This window comes from Carettochelys insculpta, chromosome 2 (genome assembly GCF_033958435.1).
Source record: "Carettochelys insculpta isolate YL-2023 chromosome 2, ASM3395843v1, whole genome shotgun sequence".
In the NCBI taxonomy this organism is placed as follows: Eukaryota; Metazoa; Chordata; order Testudines; family Carettochelyidae; genus Carettochelys; species Carettochelys insculpta.
The window spans coordinates 119,344,738-119,358,691 of record NC_134138.1 but is presented as its reverse complement, the minus strand read 5'-3'; the positions used below and the strand labels follow the sequence as shown (position 1 = coordinate 119,358,691).

Here is a 13,954-nt window from a genome sequence, read left to right as displayed (position 1 = left end):
GAGAAAAAATTTACAGTACCAAAGTTCTGCCAAGCCTACACATTTTAGATCATCATCTGGATTACAGTAACAACAAGAAGTCCTGTGGCACTATCGACTAACAGATATTTTGGAGCATAAGCTTTCATGGGCAAAGTCACGCTTCGTCAGATGCGTGAGTGGGTGGGTTTCGGAGGATGATTTAAAGAGGGAGTCTCAGTAACGGGGAGGGCCAGAGTTGACACGGTTTATTCAGTCAGGGTGGATGTGGCCCGTTATCGGCATTTAACATGGAGTTATAATGTTGGATTACAGTAGTGCTTCTGAGCTGCAATCAAAATTGGGGCTTTACCATGATAGGCATTACACATACACATAGGCTACATCCACTCTAGAAGCATCTGTCAACAGTAATGTCTGCCAACAGAGTGCATCTACACACAAAAGCTGATTGACAGAGCAATCCGCTCTTTCGATAAGAGAGCAGCCAGGCTGCCCTGCCCTCTGTCAACCAAATGGCTGATCAGAAGCTCTGCAGACAGGGCTGCCCTGTGAACTGGAAGCCCTCTCTGTCAACCAAAGTGTCTACACTGCATTTCTGTTGACAGAAAAATTATGCCTCAAATTTTTGAGGGATAACACTGTTGAGACAAATGCAGAGTTCTGTCAAGACTGTCAACAGAATGTTTTGGGTGTGCAGACGCTCCCTGAGTTATATAGACAGAAGCCCCTTCTGTTGACAAAATTCTCTAGTGTAGGCATTGGCATAGACAGAAAGTATCTTCAGAATGTAAGCTTTTCAGGGCACAGACTAAGACTATATTACTCCCATTTTACAGATGGGGAACCAGGCCACAGAGAGATTACCTGACTCTGCCAAGGTCGTGTTGAAAGTCTGGCAAAGAACCAGGAAACTACTCCAGATCTTCCCAGTCCCAAACCAGCACATTAATGTCACAAAACCGGCCTTACTTATGCTGTCATCAAAATAGTTAATGGCACAAAAGCCAAACAATCTTTGAATTTTTAGTAAAGCATCACTGAAGTATATAAATAGTGTCTACCAAAAAGGCACCAACATACATAATTCAAATTGCCACAAGCAGCGAGTTCTGTTTCTTCACAGCTATTTTGAAGTCACGCCTATAAGAGGTGCAAGCAGTCTCATAGGCAAATGACCATAACTATCACAAGAAGTCCTGTGGCACCTTACAGACTAACAGATATTTTGGAGTATATGCTTTCGTGAGCAAAGACCTGCTTTGTCAGATGCATGAATGGGGCCATACCCACCCTGACTAAATAGACCTTGTCAGTTCTGGGCCCCCCCTTGACTGAGACTCCCTCTTTAAATCCTCCTCTGAACCCACCCCACTCATGTATCTGCCACGCCACAGGACTTCTTGTTGTTTTTCAAGATACAGAGTAACCCATCTACCTCTCTGATACTTGACCGTAACAATTATTTGACCAATGCTCTGCTCTTAAGCAGAAAATATATTAAAAGCATCAAGTACAAGTATCAATCAACAGGTAACTGAACATATTAGCACACAATGAAACTCCTCCCCATATGCCCTCCCAAATGAAGGAAAAAAAAAATCCCTCTTCCGGCTCTGATCTATTTTTACAATCTGGTGCATTGGTATTTTGGATGATTTCCAAAAGTATTCTTTACAGGGACTTCACAAGTAAGTGCCAGATTTCTGAATTATTTTAGCATACTCTCTTATACTGATTCACAGAACAGCACAGAATTAATAAGGGATCCAGCAGTCACCACTTTTCAAATGCAAATATCTTGCAATCTAATAATATAGCCCCTTAAAAAAAATCTTTTTCCCAGCATCTAAAATCCAGCATACAACTTGAGTTCTCAAAAATTAAACCTGAAGGTTCCAGCAACTCATTTACAGAATCTCCCTAAAGAAACTCACAAAAATATTACCTTCTCAGAGTCTTCCATCCCACCTCTAACTCTAAGTGCTAATCAAACCATAGATATTTAAACATACATGAAAACTACTAGCATGACTAAACGTGCCTCTTCAAAAGCAATATCGCCCATAATTCCTCTAAGAACGGTATGTCAAGATAAACTTGGGGCCTGATTCTGACCTCACTGATGCAACTCCGTCAATGCTCTTGACATCTTATATAGCTGCAAATGAAAGAGAATGAAGCTACTGGGCATTTTTTCCCTAAGAGCTTCCAGAAGTAGCAGAAGCAATATTAAGCAGCTGCTTCCATCTTAACAAAAACACACAAACAACTCATTGTTTGCTCCAATGGTTATACCAAAGGCGGCAAGTTGGGGAAGGGATTTCAGGATGGGGATATTTTTAACGTTTTATTTTTACCTGTTTTCTCCTTGTTTGGTGTTTGAAGGGGGAGGGTGCAGCACAGTCTGATTCCCTTCCATCTCCACAATGCACTTGGTGTTCAGCTCCAGCTCTAGGAGAGCATGATAGACCAGAATAGCCCCTCGTGCACAGAACCGACCCACATGCACCCCTCCATCACCCTACCAACCCGAGCTCTCACCGGTGTCATTCCTCCCCCCACCCCACTCCCACGGCGGGGGAAAGGAGTTGGGTGTTTTTTCTCCCCACAGCCTGAGGCTCCCGCTGCTCATCCCCGGGACTGTTTGGACGAGGGCTGCTCTCGGGAGACCGGGGGGGGGGGGGGGCGTTTGAACCCTCACCAGCTGCGCGCACGGGCACGGGGAGAGCCTGGTGGTGGGACGAGCCGGGTCGGTGCGCCCCGCCGTAGGGTGTGACAGGAGGCGACTCAGCCGCACCCAGGGCGCCCTTTGCTGTCTGTCCGGGTCAGGGTCCGTGAGCCCGGCGCCCATCCCGCCCGGACCGGGGACGCGCCCAGCCTGGCCTCGGGCCCCGCGGGCTTTACCTCGGCGGTTCATGGGCCGGACCCTGACGGCCACCTTCACCTTGGTCTCCGACATCTTCCCCGCGCGGCGGCTGCTGCTGCTTCCCGCGGGCCGCTCAAAGGGACGGCTCCTTGCCCGCCCCGCGCTGCCCACGGCGAGGCGCAGCCCCAAGGTCCATCCCCCCGGGGGGAGCGGCTCCGGGATGCCTCCCTCCCTCCGCCCCTGTGTCTGTCTGTCTGACTCGGCGTCTGTCCGCCTCTAGCCTCGCTCGCAGAACAGCCCCCGCCAGCCCGCTCCCCTGCGCCGCCTCCGAGCCGAGCCGACCGCCATCTTCCGCCCGCAACAGCGGCCAGCGGCCGCCTAGCCAAACGCTCCGCCGCAGCGCACAGGCGACAGGCGGGTTAACCGTGGGCGGGGGGAAGCTCCCGGCAAGAGCCGGAAACAGCCGAGCGCCTTCGGGTCAGCGAGAGTCGAACGGAGCTTCCTCACCTAACCCCGCCCCCTGGCTCACGTTCCCCGCCCCCTCCGGCCGCCTGGGGCACGCGCACATCCTTAGCGCCCCACGTGCCTCCCTTCGGCGGGGCTTCGGCGCATGCGCAGCGCGGTCGGCGAAGGCGCGACGCGCGCGTGGGCCGAGCTGCGAAGCAGAGGAAAGCCGAGCGAGCTGAGGCCGAAGCTTGTCAGGGGCGGACGAAAGAGCGCATGCGCGGCCGAGGCCGTGCAGCTGAGTGAGCCGAGTGGGGACCAGAGGGTAACAGAGGAGGCAGGAGAGGGCGGCAGACAACAGATCTCTTTGCAGGCCAGAAGCTCTTCCATGTCACCCCACCCCTTGCCCAGACTGTGCAGGGTGTGACTTTGGAGCTTCCTTAGTGTTGCAGGAGGCACAGCATCATCCGAGGAAAGGTGAAAGTGGTGTGGCTCCTTGAGTGGGGGTGGGGAATGCACAAAGGAAGTGGAGGATAACATCAAAGGGCAAGAGTGGCCTCCGTTCTAGGACAATCATACCCTGGGGAAATAGGGCTGCACTGCAAAAAATCCTCAGGCTCCAGGGGCCGGACATCATCAATAACCAAGATAATATAATAGGGGATACATGTCTCCTAGAGCTGGAAAGGACCTCAGGAGGTCATCTAGTCCAGGCCCGTCTTTTCTTGGCTGGACCAAGCACCATCCATGGGGTCTATTTGCCCTCATCCTTAGCTGGCCTTCTCAAGGATTGAGCTCACAACCCTGGGTTTAAGCAGGCTAATGCTCAAACCACCAAGCTAGATCTGTGGCAACTGACTCACCCTTTTCCTGCCAAAGAAGGAATCAGGAAGAGACGATGGCGATGGTTTGAACATATCCTTAGAAAACCAACCACCAACATCACAAGGCAAGCCTTAAGTTGGAACCCAAGAGTTAAAAGGGGAAGAGGACATCCAAGGAACACCTGGCATAGAGACCTGAAGGCAGACATTAAAAAGGCAGGATGCACCTGGTTGGAACTGGAAGCAATTACCCAAGACGGGACTCTGGCGAATGGTCATCAATGCCTATGCTCTGAGACGTGGGAGTGGAAGAGGCTTATTATTATTACTATGAAATTAGTTGAGTTTATTGATGTTGACTTTCAGCATCTGAGTGTATAAAGTCAAAGGTGCATGTCCCCCAGAGCACATTCAGTCAACTAAGTGCAACTCCACTACAGGCATCTCAAACTAACATTGACTCTAACAACAATGTACTGTGGATAGCCATCTCACAGTTCCTGCCACCCATTTGAATTCTGAGGGTAGGTTATCAATGCCTGATGGGACAAAACATTGTCACAGATGATTCCGAGTACATGTTGTCAGCTTCCCATGATGAACTTAACTTCTCCCTCCCTGCTTGAAAGCAACAGTAAATAATCATTTTGTGGCCTTTTTTCCCTGGCACTTCTTGAATACGCTATAGCATGGCAACTGGCAAGTGTAGATCCTGTGCAGCTACACACCACTGTGGCAAATATTGCAAAGTCCTTGCACATTATCCTATAGTTTGTCCAGAGCCTAGCCAGAAGCTGCTTGCATGAGGAAGAATGTGAGGCCATATGGACGGACATGCAGGAACACACTGAATAGAAAAATTGACATATACTATGGTGGCTGGATATGTTGATATAATGGAACGTCAATTCTGGTTTCAGAAAATAAGCACAGACTGGTCAGACTCCATAATTGTGCAGCTATGGGACAATGACCATTGGCTGCAAAACTCTTCACATGCATAAACTCTTCACTTTCATGGACCTCTGCAAATCACTTTACATGGCCCTGAAGTGCATTAGTACCAAAATGAGACCTGCTCTGACAGTTGAGAAGTGAGTGCCTATAGCTCTGTGGAAGCCTGTATGCCAGAAAGCTACCGGTAAGTTGAGAATCAGTTTGGAGTGGGCAAATCTACAGCAGAGGGTGCTGTGTTCCAACTAGCCAGGACAATCAATACCCTTCTGCTACAAAGGGTAGCGACTCTAGGAAATGTAAAGGCCGTAGTGATGGCTTTGTCTTGATGTGGTTTTCTAACTGTGGTGGGGCAATAGAATGCATCTTGGCACCAGACCACCTTGCCAAAGAGTACATAACCCACAAGGGGGTTGCAGGTCTGAATGAATCACAAGGGCCATTTCACCGATATCAGCATGACCCGGTTGGGAAGGGTACATTATGGACATATCTATTGGAACTTTGGTCTCTTCAGAAAGCTGCAAGGTGGAAGTTTCTGCACATCAGAGTTTTTTTAATCCAGTTTTTTAATCCATGAATGACCAGACAATGCTGTGACAGTTATGGATGTTGCTCATTATTAAGCTGCCTCTGTTGTACAGGTACTGTCCTACAAAGCAATCCCCAACCCCAAATAAACTTGGCACAATGAATAAAGATCCAGTTTTTCTGAAATCATGCATTTTTATTTAGAGAATACAGATATAACTGAGTAGAAAAGGAGTTGCAGGTATAGCTAAGGTCTGATAACTGAGGGAGGAAACACAAGGACAAGTGGCTTATTACAATCACCTTGTATAGCAATCAAAGCCTTTTGCTCTATGAGCCATCCCTGGAGCTGAGTGAATGGCATCCTTGACCTTATCCCTCCGCCCTTACATTGTAGGACATCTGGGAGGGGAGAAAATGGAACTTGGTGAGGAGGGCATGTTGGTTATCAGTAGGTGCCAGGGGGCTCTGTGCTCTAGCTGTTTTTCCTGCACCTCATCAAGTCTGTTTGCTCTCCACACCACCACGCACCTGAGCCTAAGCATCTCATCCTGTGTGGTACCTAGTGTTGCTGGCATTCTCTCGTATCCTCCTATGTGGTGCCAATTACATCTAGCAGCATGTGCCTCCAGGCATTGAGTTGCACCTTATCAGTGTGGGCAGATTGTATAAATTCGTTAAACATTTCATTATGTGTCCATTTTTTCCATCTTCTAATCTGCAAAAGTTTAACTGTTGGAACAGAGGCAGATACCACAGGCAGGCCGCTAGCTGCACTGGAATAAAATGGAAGGTTAACTCTTTTCCAGTGAAAACAAAAAAGCAGTCAAGTAGCACTGTAAAGACTGACAAAATAATTATACTATCAAAACAAAAAAGCAGTCAAGTAGCACTTTAAAGACTAACAAAATAATTATTGTTTGCAAAATAATTATTTTGTTAGTCTTTAAAGTGCTACTTGACTGCTTTTTTGTTTTGATAGTATATAGACTAGCATGGCTCCCTCTCTGTTTTTTTTCCAGTGAATGAAGACTTTATAGCACAAAGCACGTGTAATAGGTACAAGGCTGGATTCTTCATTTTAAATTGAGCACCTATCAGTAAGATATAACCCATGGCAGAGCACTGGGCAGCAGAACAAAGCAACTCGTTAGGAGGCTTCTTTAACGTCCAATTTGAAAATGTGGGATAGGTTGGTAGCCCGCATTGTTTTTTGCATTTCCAAAGGGAAGCAGTGTGTTTGGCTGGAAGGGCAAAGGTGCCCACAGCCAGCATGGGATCACCTCACCTCCACAAAGCATGATAGCAAACTGCAGCCCTCATTTGCCGTATCAGGCTAGAGGAGGGGAGCATTGTCTTTGGCTCCAGAGTTAGGAAAGTGTCCTGTCTGTCTTTCCGCCTATCTGATGGGGGAAACTATCCATGAGTGTGAGGGAGAGTCCACCATGTCTAATCTTCAAGTAACTTGTCAACCAAACATCTTGTGGTATGTGTGCCTGCTGCCTTGTCACCAGCCTCCCTGACTGCATCTCATCCTTTCACAGAAGCCAAAGAAAAGGGAAAGTTTGCAGTGGTAAAAGGACATGGAGTAGTTTTAATTTTAAAAAGAACAAAATGTTTAAGTAAAGAGACTGGTTTGATTGGTAAGAGATTATTTTTTGTATAGTGCCTTCAGTGTAACAGGGTTATTAAGCATTAAATTATTAAGGTAGTGTAGGTAGTAAAACAGAGATTTTAATGAATGTCAGGCCACATTTGATTCATGTTTAGGTTTTATATTAAAAGCTTTTTTTTTTTTTTAAATCTAAGCTCAATAAAACTGCTTGGATTTTGAAAAAAAAATCCAATGAACAGAAACTAAATTCAACTGAAAGTAAACAAGAAAATGTTACTTACTCCTCATAACACAAAAACTAGCGGTCACCAAATTAATAGGAACAAGCTGGTTTAAACCAAAAGGAAGCATTTGTTCACACAGCACATAGTCAACCTGTGGAACTCTTTTTCAGAGGATGTTGTGAAGGCCAAAACTATAATGTTCAAAAAAGAACGAAATACATTCATGAAGGATTGGCCCATTGGATAGGCAGGCATGGTGCCCCTAGCCTCTGTTTGCTAGAAGCTGGAAATGGACAACAGGGTATGGATCACTTGATAACTTGTCTGTTCTTTTTACTTCCTCTGAAGTACTTGGCATTGGTTCTTACGTTATGTTACAACTCAAATACCAGTCTGCTCTGAGTTAGTGCCTGAGAAAGTGAAATTGACTACACTAATTTCATCTTCCAATCCAGGAGAAATTAGAAAAAAAATGAACATTGAATGGTGAAAAGTGAATTTAGATTTTTTTTAAATGCCACTTTTAATAACTTGAGATTTTATTTGTAACATAAAGACACAGGGTGAAATCCTGTCTCCAGTGAAATCAGTTTCAAAATTTTCATATCCTTCAGTGGACTCAGCATTTCAGACATTTTTTTGAAAGGTTGCGTTTTAATGCACCAATTTAATCTGTTGAGTGTGTTCTGGGGAGTGAGATTTTTGACACTGCAGGAACAAGACAAGATGTGGTCAGTGTTCCCTTCTAAACTAAGCACTTTGGCAGCCATCCAGGAAAGATTCAAATGCCACCCAGGTAATAAAAAGACCATCCACATCACTCATTGACAGATGCATGTGTTTCTAGTGGTGGTACACATCTGCACATATTGGTGTATGTAACAAAATTTATTGCGCGCATGGATGGAAAAAATCAGAGGATACGTTGGCTGCAATTCCTTATGCTCAAATGGTGCAGTACCCAGATGAACTTTTTTTTAGTACAGTGAAAACATGACGTTGTGAGGAGTGATGGAGACAAGTAGCCTTCTTGAGATTCTACACCATGAGCCAAAATTTACTTTCGAGTACATCAGTGGGAATCCATAGTAACTCCATGAAAGAGGAATTTTTCTAAATTTACCATCAATGTTTATAATAGCGGGTTTTTGACCAGTGCTTTCAGATGGGGTTTTTAGATTTAGATTTTCCTTTTGCTTCTAATTCCTAGTTCAGGGATGCATATGAGACGGCCTAGAAAATATTTTCCTTCTCCCTTACTTATGGTTAATTTAACTGTCTGAAAAACCTTTCTTGGGACTTGAAGGTTATGGGTCTACATTTTTTAAGACATATTAAGACTAAAATGAGTTCAAAGTCATGTGTTATGAGCCCAGAAGGGAGTGGGAGGGAAGGGAAAGATCTGAAGTCTCAGTCCAGTGAGCAAATGCAAAATAGACATACCTAAACACTATTGTTTAATGTTCAGAATAGTTTGATGATAGCGGCTGATGATTGCTTAATTAGATACCTTTCAAAAATGTCTACTTTTAAGTTAATCTCACAGATCACAATAACACCAGGACACAAAATCTTTTAGCACCGATAATGTACCTGGAATGGAATACTGGCACTAGTGAAGTGAATGGGACAGAATCACAGAATCACAGAGAATCACAGAATCATAGGGCTGGAAGGGACCTCAGGAGGTCATCTTGTCCAGCCCCCTGCTTCAAGCAGGATCAACCCCTACTAAGTCATCCCAGCCAGGACCTCGTCCAGCCAGGACTTAAAAACCTCGAGGGATGGAGAATCCACCACCTCTCTAGGCAACGCATTCCAATTTTTCACCACCCGCCTGGTGAAGAAGTTTTTCCTAATATCTAACCTACACCTTTCCCTCTTCAACTTCTGACCATTACTCCTTGTTCTGCCATCTGACACCACTGAGAACAGTTTCTCACCCTCCTCTTTAGAGCTCCCCTTCAGGAAGTTGAAGGCTGCTATTAAATCACCTCTAAGTCTTCTCTTCTGTAAACTAAGCAAGCCCAAATCCCTCAGCCTATCCTCATAGGTCTTGTGCTCCAGACCCTTAATCATTTTTGTTGCCCTTTGCTGAACCTGCTCCAGCAAATCCACATCCTTTTTATACCGGGGGACCCAAAGCTAGACACAATATTCCAGATGTGGCCTCACCAGTGCCAAATAAAGAGGAATAACTACTTCTCTAGATCTGCTCAAAATGCTCCTCCTAATGCACCCCGGTATGCCGTTAGCTTTCTTGGCTACAAGGGCACACTGTTTACTCATATCCAGCCTTTCATCCACCACAGCCCCCAGGTCCCTTTCCATCGTACTGCTGCTGAGCCAGTCGGTCCCCAGCCTGTAACAATGTTTGGGATTCTTCCGCCCCAGGTGCAGGACTCTACACTTCTCCTTATTGAACCGCATCAGATTTCTTTTGGCCCAGTCCTCCAATTTATCCAGGTCCCTCTGGATTCTCTCTCTACCCTCCAATGTATCTACCTCTCCCCCTAGTTTTGTGTCATCCGCACACTTGCTGAGGGTGCAACCCAGTCCCTCATCCAGGTCATTAATAAAGGTGTTGAATAACACTGGCCCCAGAACCGAGCCTTGCGGCACTCCGCTTGAAACAGACCGCCATCCAGACATTGAGCCATTGACCCCTACCCGTTGGGCCCGACCATCAAGCCAGCTTTCTATCCATCTTATAGTCCAAGGATCCAATCCATATTGTGGGAGACCATATCAAAAGCATTGCTGAAGTCAAGGTATATCACATCCACTGACCTCCTCATGTCCACAGAGCTTGTTACCTCATCCTAGAAGCTGATCAGATTGGTGAGGCAGGACTTGCCCCTGGTGAATCCATGTTGGCTACTTTTGATCACTTTCCCCTCTTCCAAGTGCTTCAAAATGGATTCCTTGAGGATTCCCTCCATTATTTTCCCAGGGATTGAGGTAAGGCTGACGGGTCTATAGTTCCCTGGATTGTCCTTCTTTCCTTTTTTAAAGATAGGCACTATGTTTGCCTTCTTCCAGTCATCCGATATCTCCCCCGATCTCCAAGAGTCTTCAAGGATAATGGCCAAAGGTTCAGCAATGACCTCTGCCAATTCCCTCAGTACCCTGGGGTGCATTAAATCCAGACCCATGGACTTGTGCACATCTAGTTTTTCTAGATAGCTCAGAACTTGTTCCTTCCCCACAGATGGCTGCCCTCCACCTTCCCATACTGCATCATCTATGACCATCATTGGGAAGTTGACTTTGTCTGTGAAGACTGAGGCAAAGAAAGCATTGAGTACTTCAGCTTTTCCTGCATCATCTGTCACTAGGTTACCTCCCTCATCCAGTAATGGCCCCACATCTTCTCTGATAACCCGTTTATTGTTCACATGCCTATAGAAACCCTTCTTGTCACTCTTCACATCCCTTGCCAGCTGCAGTTCCAATTGTGCTTTTGCTTTCCTGATTACTGCCCGGCATTCTCCAGCCGTATGTTTATACTCCTCCTTAGTCAACTATCCTCGTTTCCATTTCTTGTATGCATCTTTTTTGAATTTAAGCTGACTAAGGATTTCCCTGGTAAGCCAAGCTGGTTGCCTACCATGTTTGCATTTCTTACTACGCAGCCGGATTGTTTGTTCCTGTGCCTTCAGTAAGACATCTTTAAAATACTTCCAGTTCTCTTCAACAATTTTCCCCTTCATCTTCGTTTCCCAAGGGATCCTGCTCATCCGGTCTCTTAGGGAGTCAAAGTCTGCTTTTCTGAAATCAAGGGTCTGTATGTTACTGCTCACCCTCCTTCCTTTCATCCGGATCCTGAAATCTACGATCTCATGGTCGCTGCAGCCCAGGTTCCCCCCCACTTCTATTTCTTCGACTAGTTTTTCCCTGTTTGTGAGCAACAGATCAAGTTGCGCATGGCCCCTGGTCGGTTCTTTCAGCACTTGTACCAAGAAGTTATCCCCAGTAGTCTCCAAAAACTTCCTGGATTATCTGTGTGCTGACGTATTGGTCTCCCAACAAATGTCTGGATGATTAAAGTCTCCCATGAGAACGAGAGCCTGGGATTTGGAAGCTTCAGTAAGCTGCCTGAAGAAAGCCTCATCTATCTCCTCTCCCTGATCTGGCGGCCTATAACAGACACCAACTACAACATCACCTCTGTTACTTCCACCTCTAAGCTTAACCCAAAGACACTCAACTGGATTTTCTCCTTCCTCATACTGGAGCTCTGAGCAATCATACTGCTCCCTCACATAGAGCGCAACTCCTCCTCCTTTTCTCCCCTGTCTGTCCTTCCTAAACAATTAAAACCTTCCATGACCGTGCTCCAGTTATGTGAATCGTCCCACCAAGTCTCCATTATTCCAACCACCTCATACTTGTGTGACTGTGCCAGGGCCTCTAATTCTTCCTGTTTGTCCCCCCGGCTTCTGGCATTACCGTACAAGCATCTTAGAGAAGGGGCCGATTGGCCTACTTTGTCCTCTTCACCCAGGAAACCCACTTGATTGTTCCTTCCTCCTTCCCCACTTACCTCCGGGCGTGTGTCACCTTCCCCCAAAAAAACCTAGTGTAAAGCCCTCCTCACTTTTGACATGGACTTCATTGGGATCAGGATTTCACCCTTTTAGTGTAATGATTCTAGCTTTTGCTACTTAATACCATAGCGCTTTGCATCCTAATAGCATAACTTCATTGTACAACTATTAAACTTATTGCCACATTTGAGTTAGTTGTTTTGTTTAAGGGTCTCGTACAATTTTTTGAAATATCAGATCCAATTTTTTAAACCATGCTTAAGTATCAGCTTGAAAGTGGCCAGTGTTCAAAATTGCTGAGAACTCTCAGTTTTCAATCAGAATTGGAGCGGCTCAGCACTTTAGTAGATTAGGCCAGTTCAGTGTAGGTGCATAAATATAAAATACCTATCTTTGGACATGTTGGCTTAAGCCTATTTTTGATAATATTATTTATGATACTAACTATGACACGTGGTTAAATTGCAACTGAAGCTAGGAAGCTATGGCTCATATATGGACTGCCTACCTTTGAGACCTGATCATTTTACCATCACCAGTCTTCCAGCAGCTACACACACTTTCTGTAAAAGAATCCTTGATCCAGTAAAAACTCAAAAGACTAACACAGTAATACTTAACTGTTCTATAGTGCTCTCCATTGGTAGAGCTCAAAGCATATTTACAAAGGCATCAGTATTATCCCCCTATTACAGATGGTGAAACTGGACTATGGAGAGGGGAAGTGATTGCAGACAATGGAAGAGCAGAGAATAACACCCCAGTCTGAGTCCCAGTCCAGAACAATTGAACTTCAGTATTCTTTCTGAGTGGTTAAAAGTGTTGGCCCCAATGGACTATCTGGAACAGTACTGCACAGCTGGAATAGTTCAAAAGTATTGTGACAGAGGGCATTTAATGCAATTCACCAGCAGTAGATAATGCAAACTGAAACCAGAATAAAAGTTTTCTTTGTGCATTCCTCACTCATTTCTTTTTCTTCCTGTTTAATTTACTTTTCAAAGAAAAATGTGATTTTGGGCAATGTTATATTTACTGTATACCATCACACTCACTGCCTGTATTATTGTTTATACCACAACCACAAAAGGGACAGGATTTTCCAGACTAATTTAAAAAAGTACGGTGTGGCCTCTTCCTCAAAAATCTTACAATCTAAAACTCTGATTCTGTAATTAGCTTTGCCTGGGCAGACCCCATAAGGTGAGGGGTGTTGGTTAATGTGAGTCAACCCACATTGTTCCAACTGAATGATCAGGGCTTAATTTCAGACAAGCTATGAATGTAAACAATAAACAGAATGCACGGAAAGGAGGCAAAGTCTGCAAGAATAACCTCACATGTTTCTTAGACACATTGGGACAAATTCTCTGTATGGATAATTTGGCACAGCTTCATTGACTTCAGCAGAACTGTGCCAGTTCGCATCAGTAGAGAACATTACCCACTGCGTAACAATGATGACTGCTCTGCAGCTGAAGTATTTGGTTGAATTAAAATAACGAGGCCAAACTCAGTCTTGCTGAATCTCCATTGCAGTAAACCTGAACACATTCAGAGTGAAATATCTAAAATAAGAGCTTGTTTTTGTGGTATTGTGAGGATTAATTATGGTTTTTTTCAGTTCTTTGAAATGAAAATTATTATGTAAAGGAATATATGAAAAGGCAATGACAGATAAGAGCTCGGAGGCTTTTAGATCTGAAATTTCTGTCACTCTGAAAACTAGTATTTGATGCTATTTGTACTGATTATAAATAATCCCCAAGAATCTTGGATCCCAAAATAGGGCCACTACTGTATGGCTGCAATAAGTGTGAGCATACAGTTTTGCTATCTGCAGCTTCTTCTCTGTGGCCAGGATCCTCTCCAAAATCTTCCATCCTATCCTGCACTGACTGGCTGAAGAGGAATGAGGAGGACAGAGACGGTGGTCTTCTGTGGCTCAGTGTCAACACTGGAAC

At 45.1% G+C, this 13,954-nt stretch overlaps 1 protein-coding gene across 6 annotated transcripts in view; it reads right to left on the bottom strand.

Annotated features, from left to right (window-relative positions):
- Positions 1-3,305, bottom strand: part of KIF13A (kinesin family member 13A) — a 220,233-nt gene extending 216,928 nt beyond the window's left edge. For 3 of the 6 annotated variants that reach the window (XM_074987602.1, XM_074987603.1, XM_074987607.1), the window contains exons 1-2: positions 2,887-3,298; positions 2,340-2,433 (exon numbers count right to left, since the gene is read on the bottom strand). In XM_074987602.1, coding sequence (XP_074843703.1) covers positions 2,340-2,433; positions 2,887-2,941 — 149 coding nt within the window. In that variant the 5' untranslated portion in view covers positions 2,942-3,298. Of the gene's footprint in view, positions 1-2,339; positions 2,434-2,886 lie in introns of those variants that run through there. The other 3 variants (XM_074987606.1, XM_074987604.1, XM_074987605.1) reach the window with 3 other exon arrangements.
- Between the last annotated feature and the right edge of the window lie 10,649 nt (positions 3,306-13,954).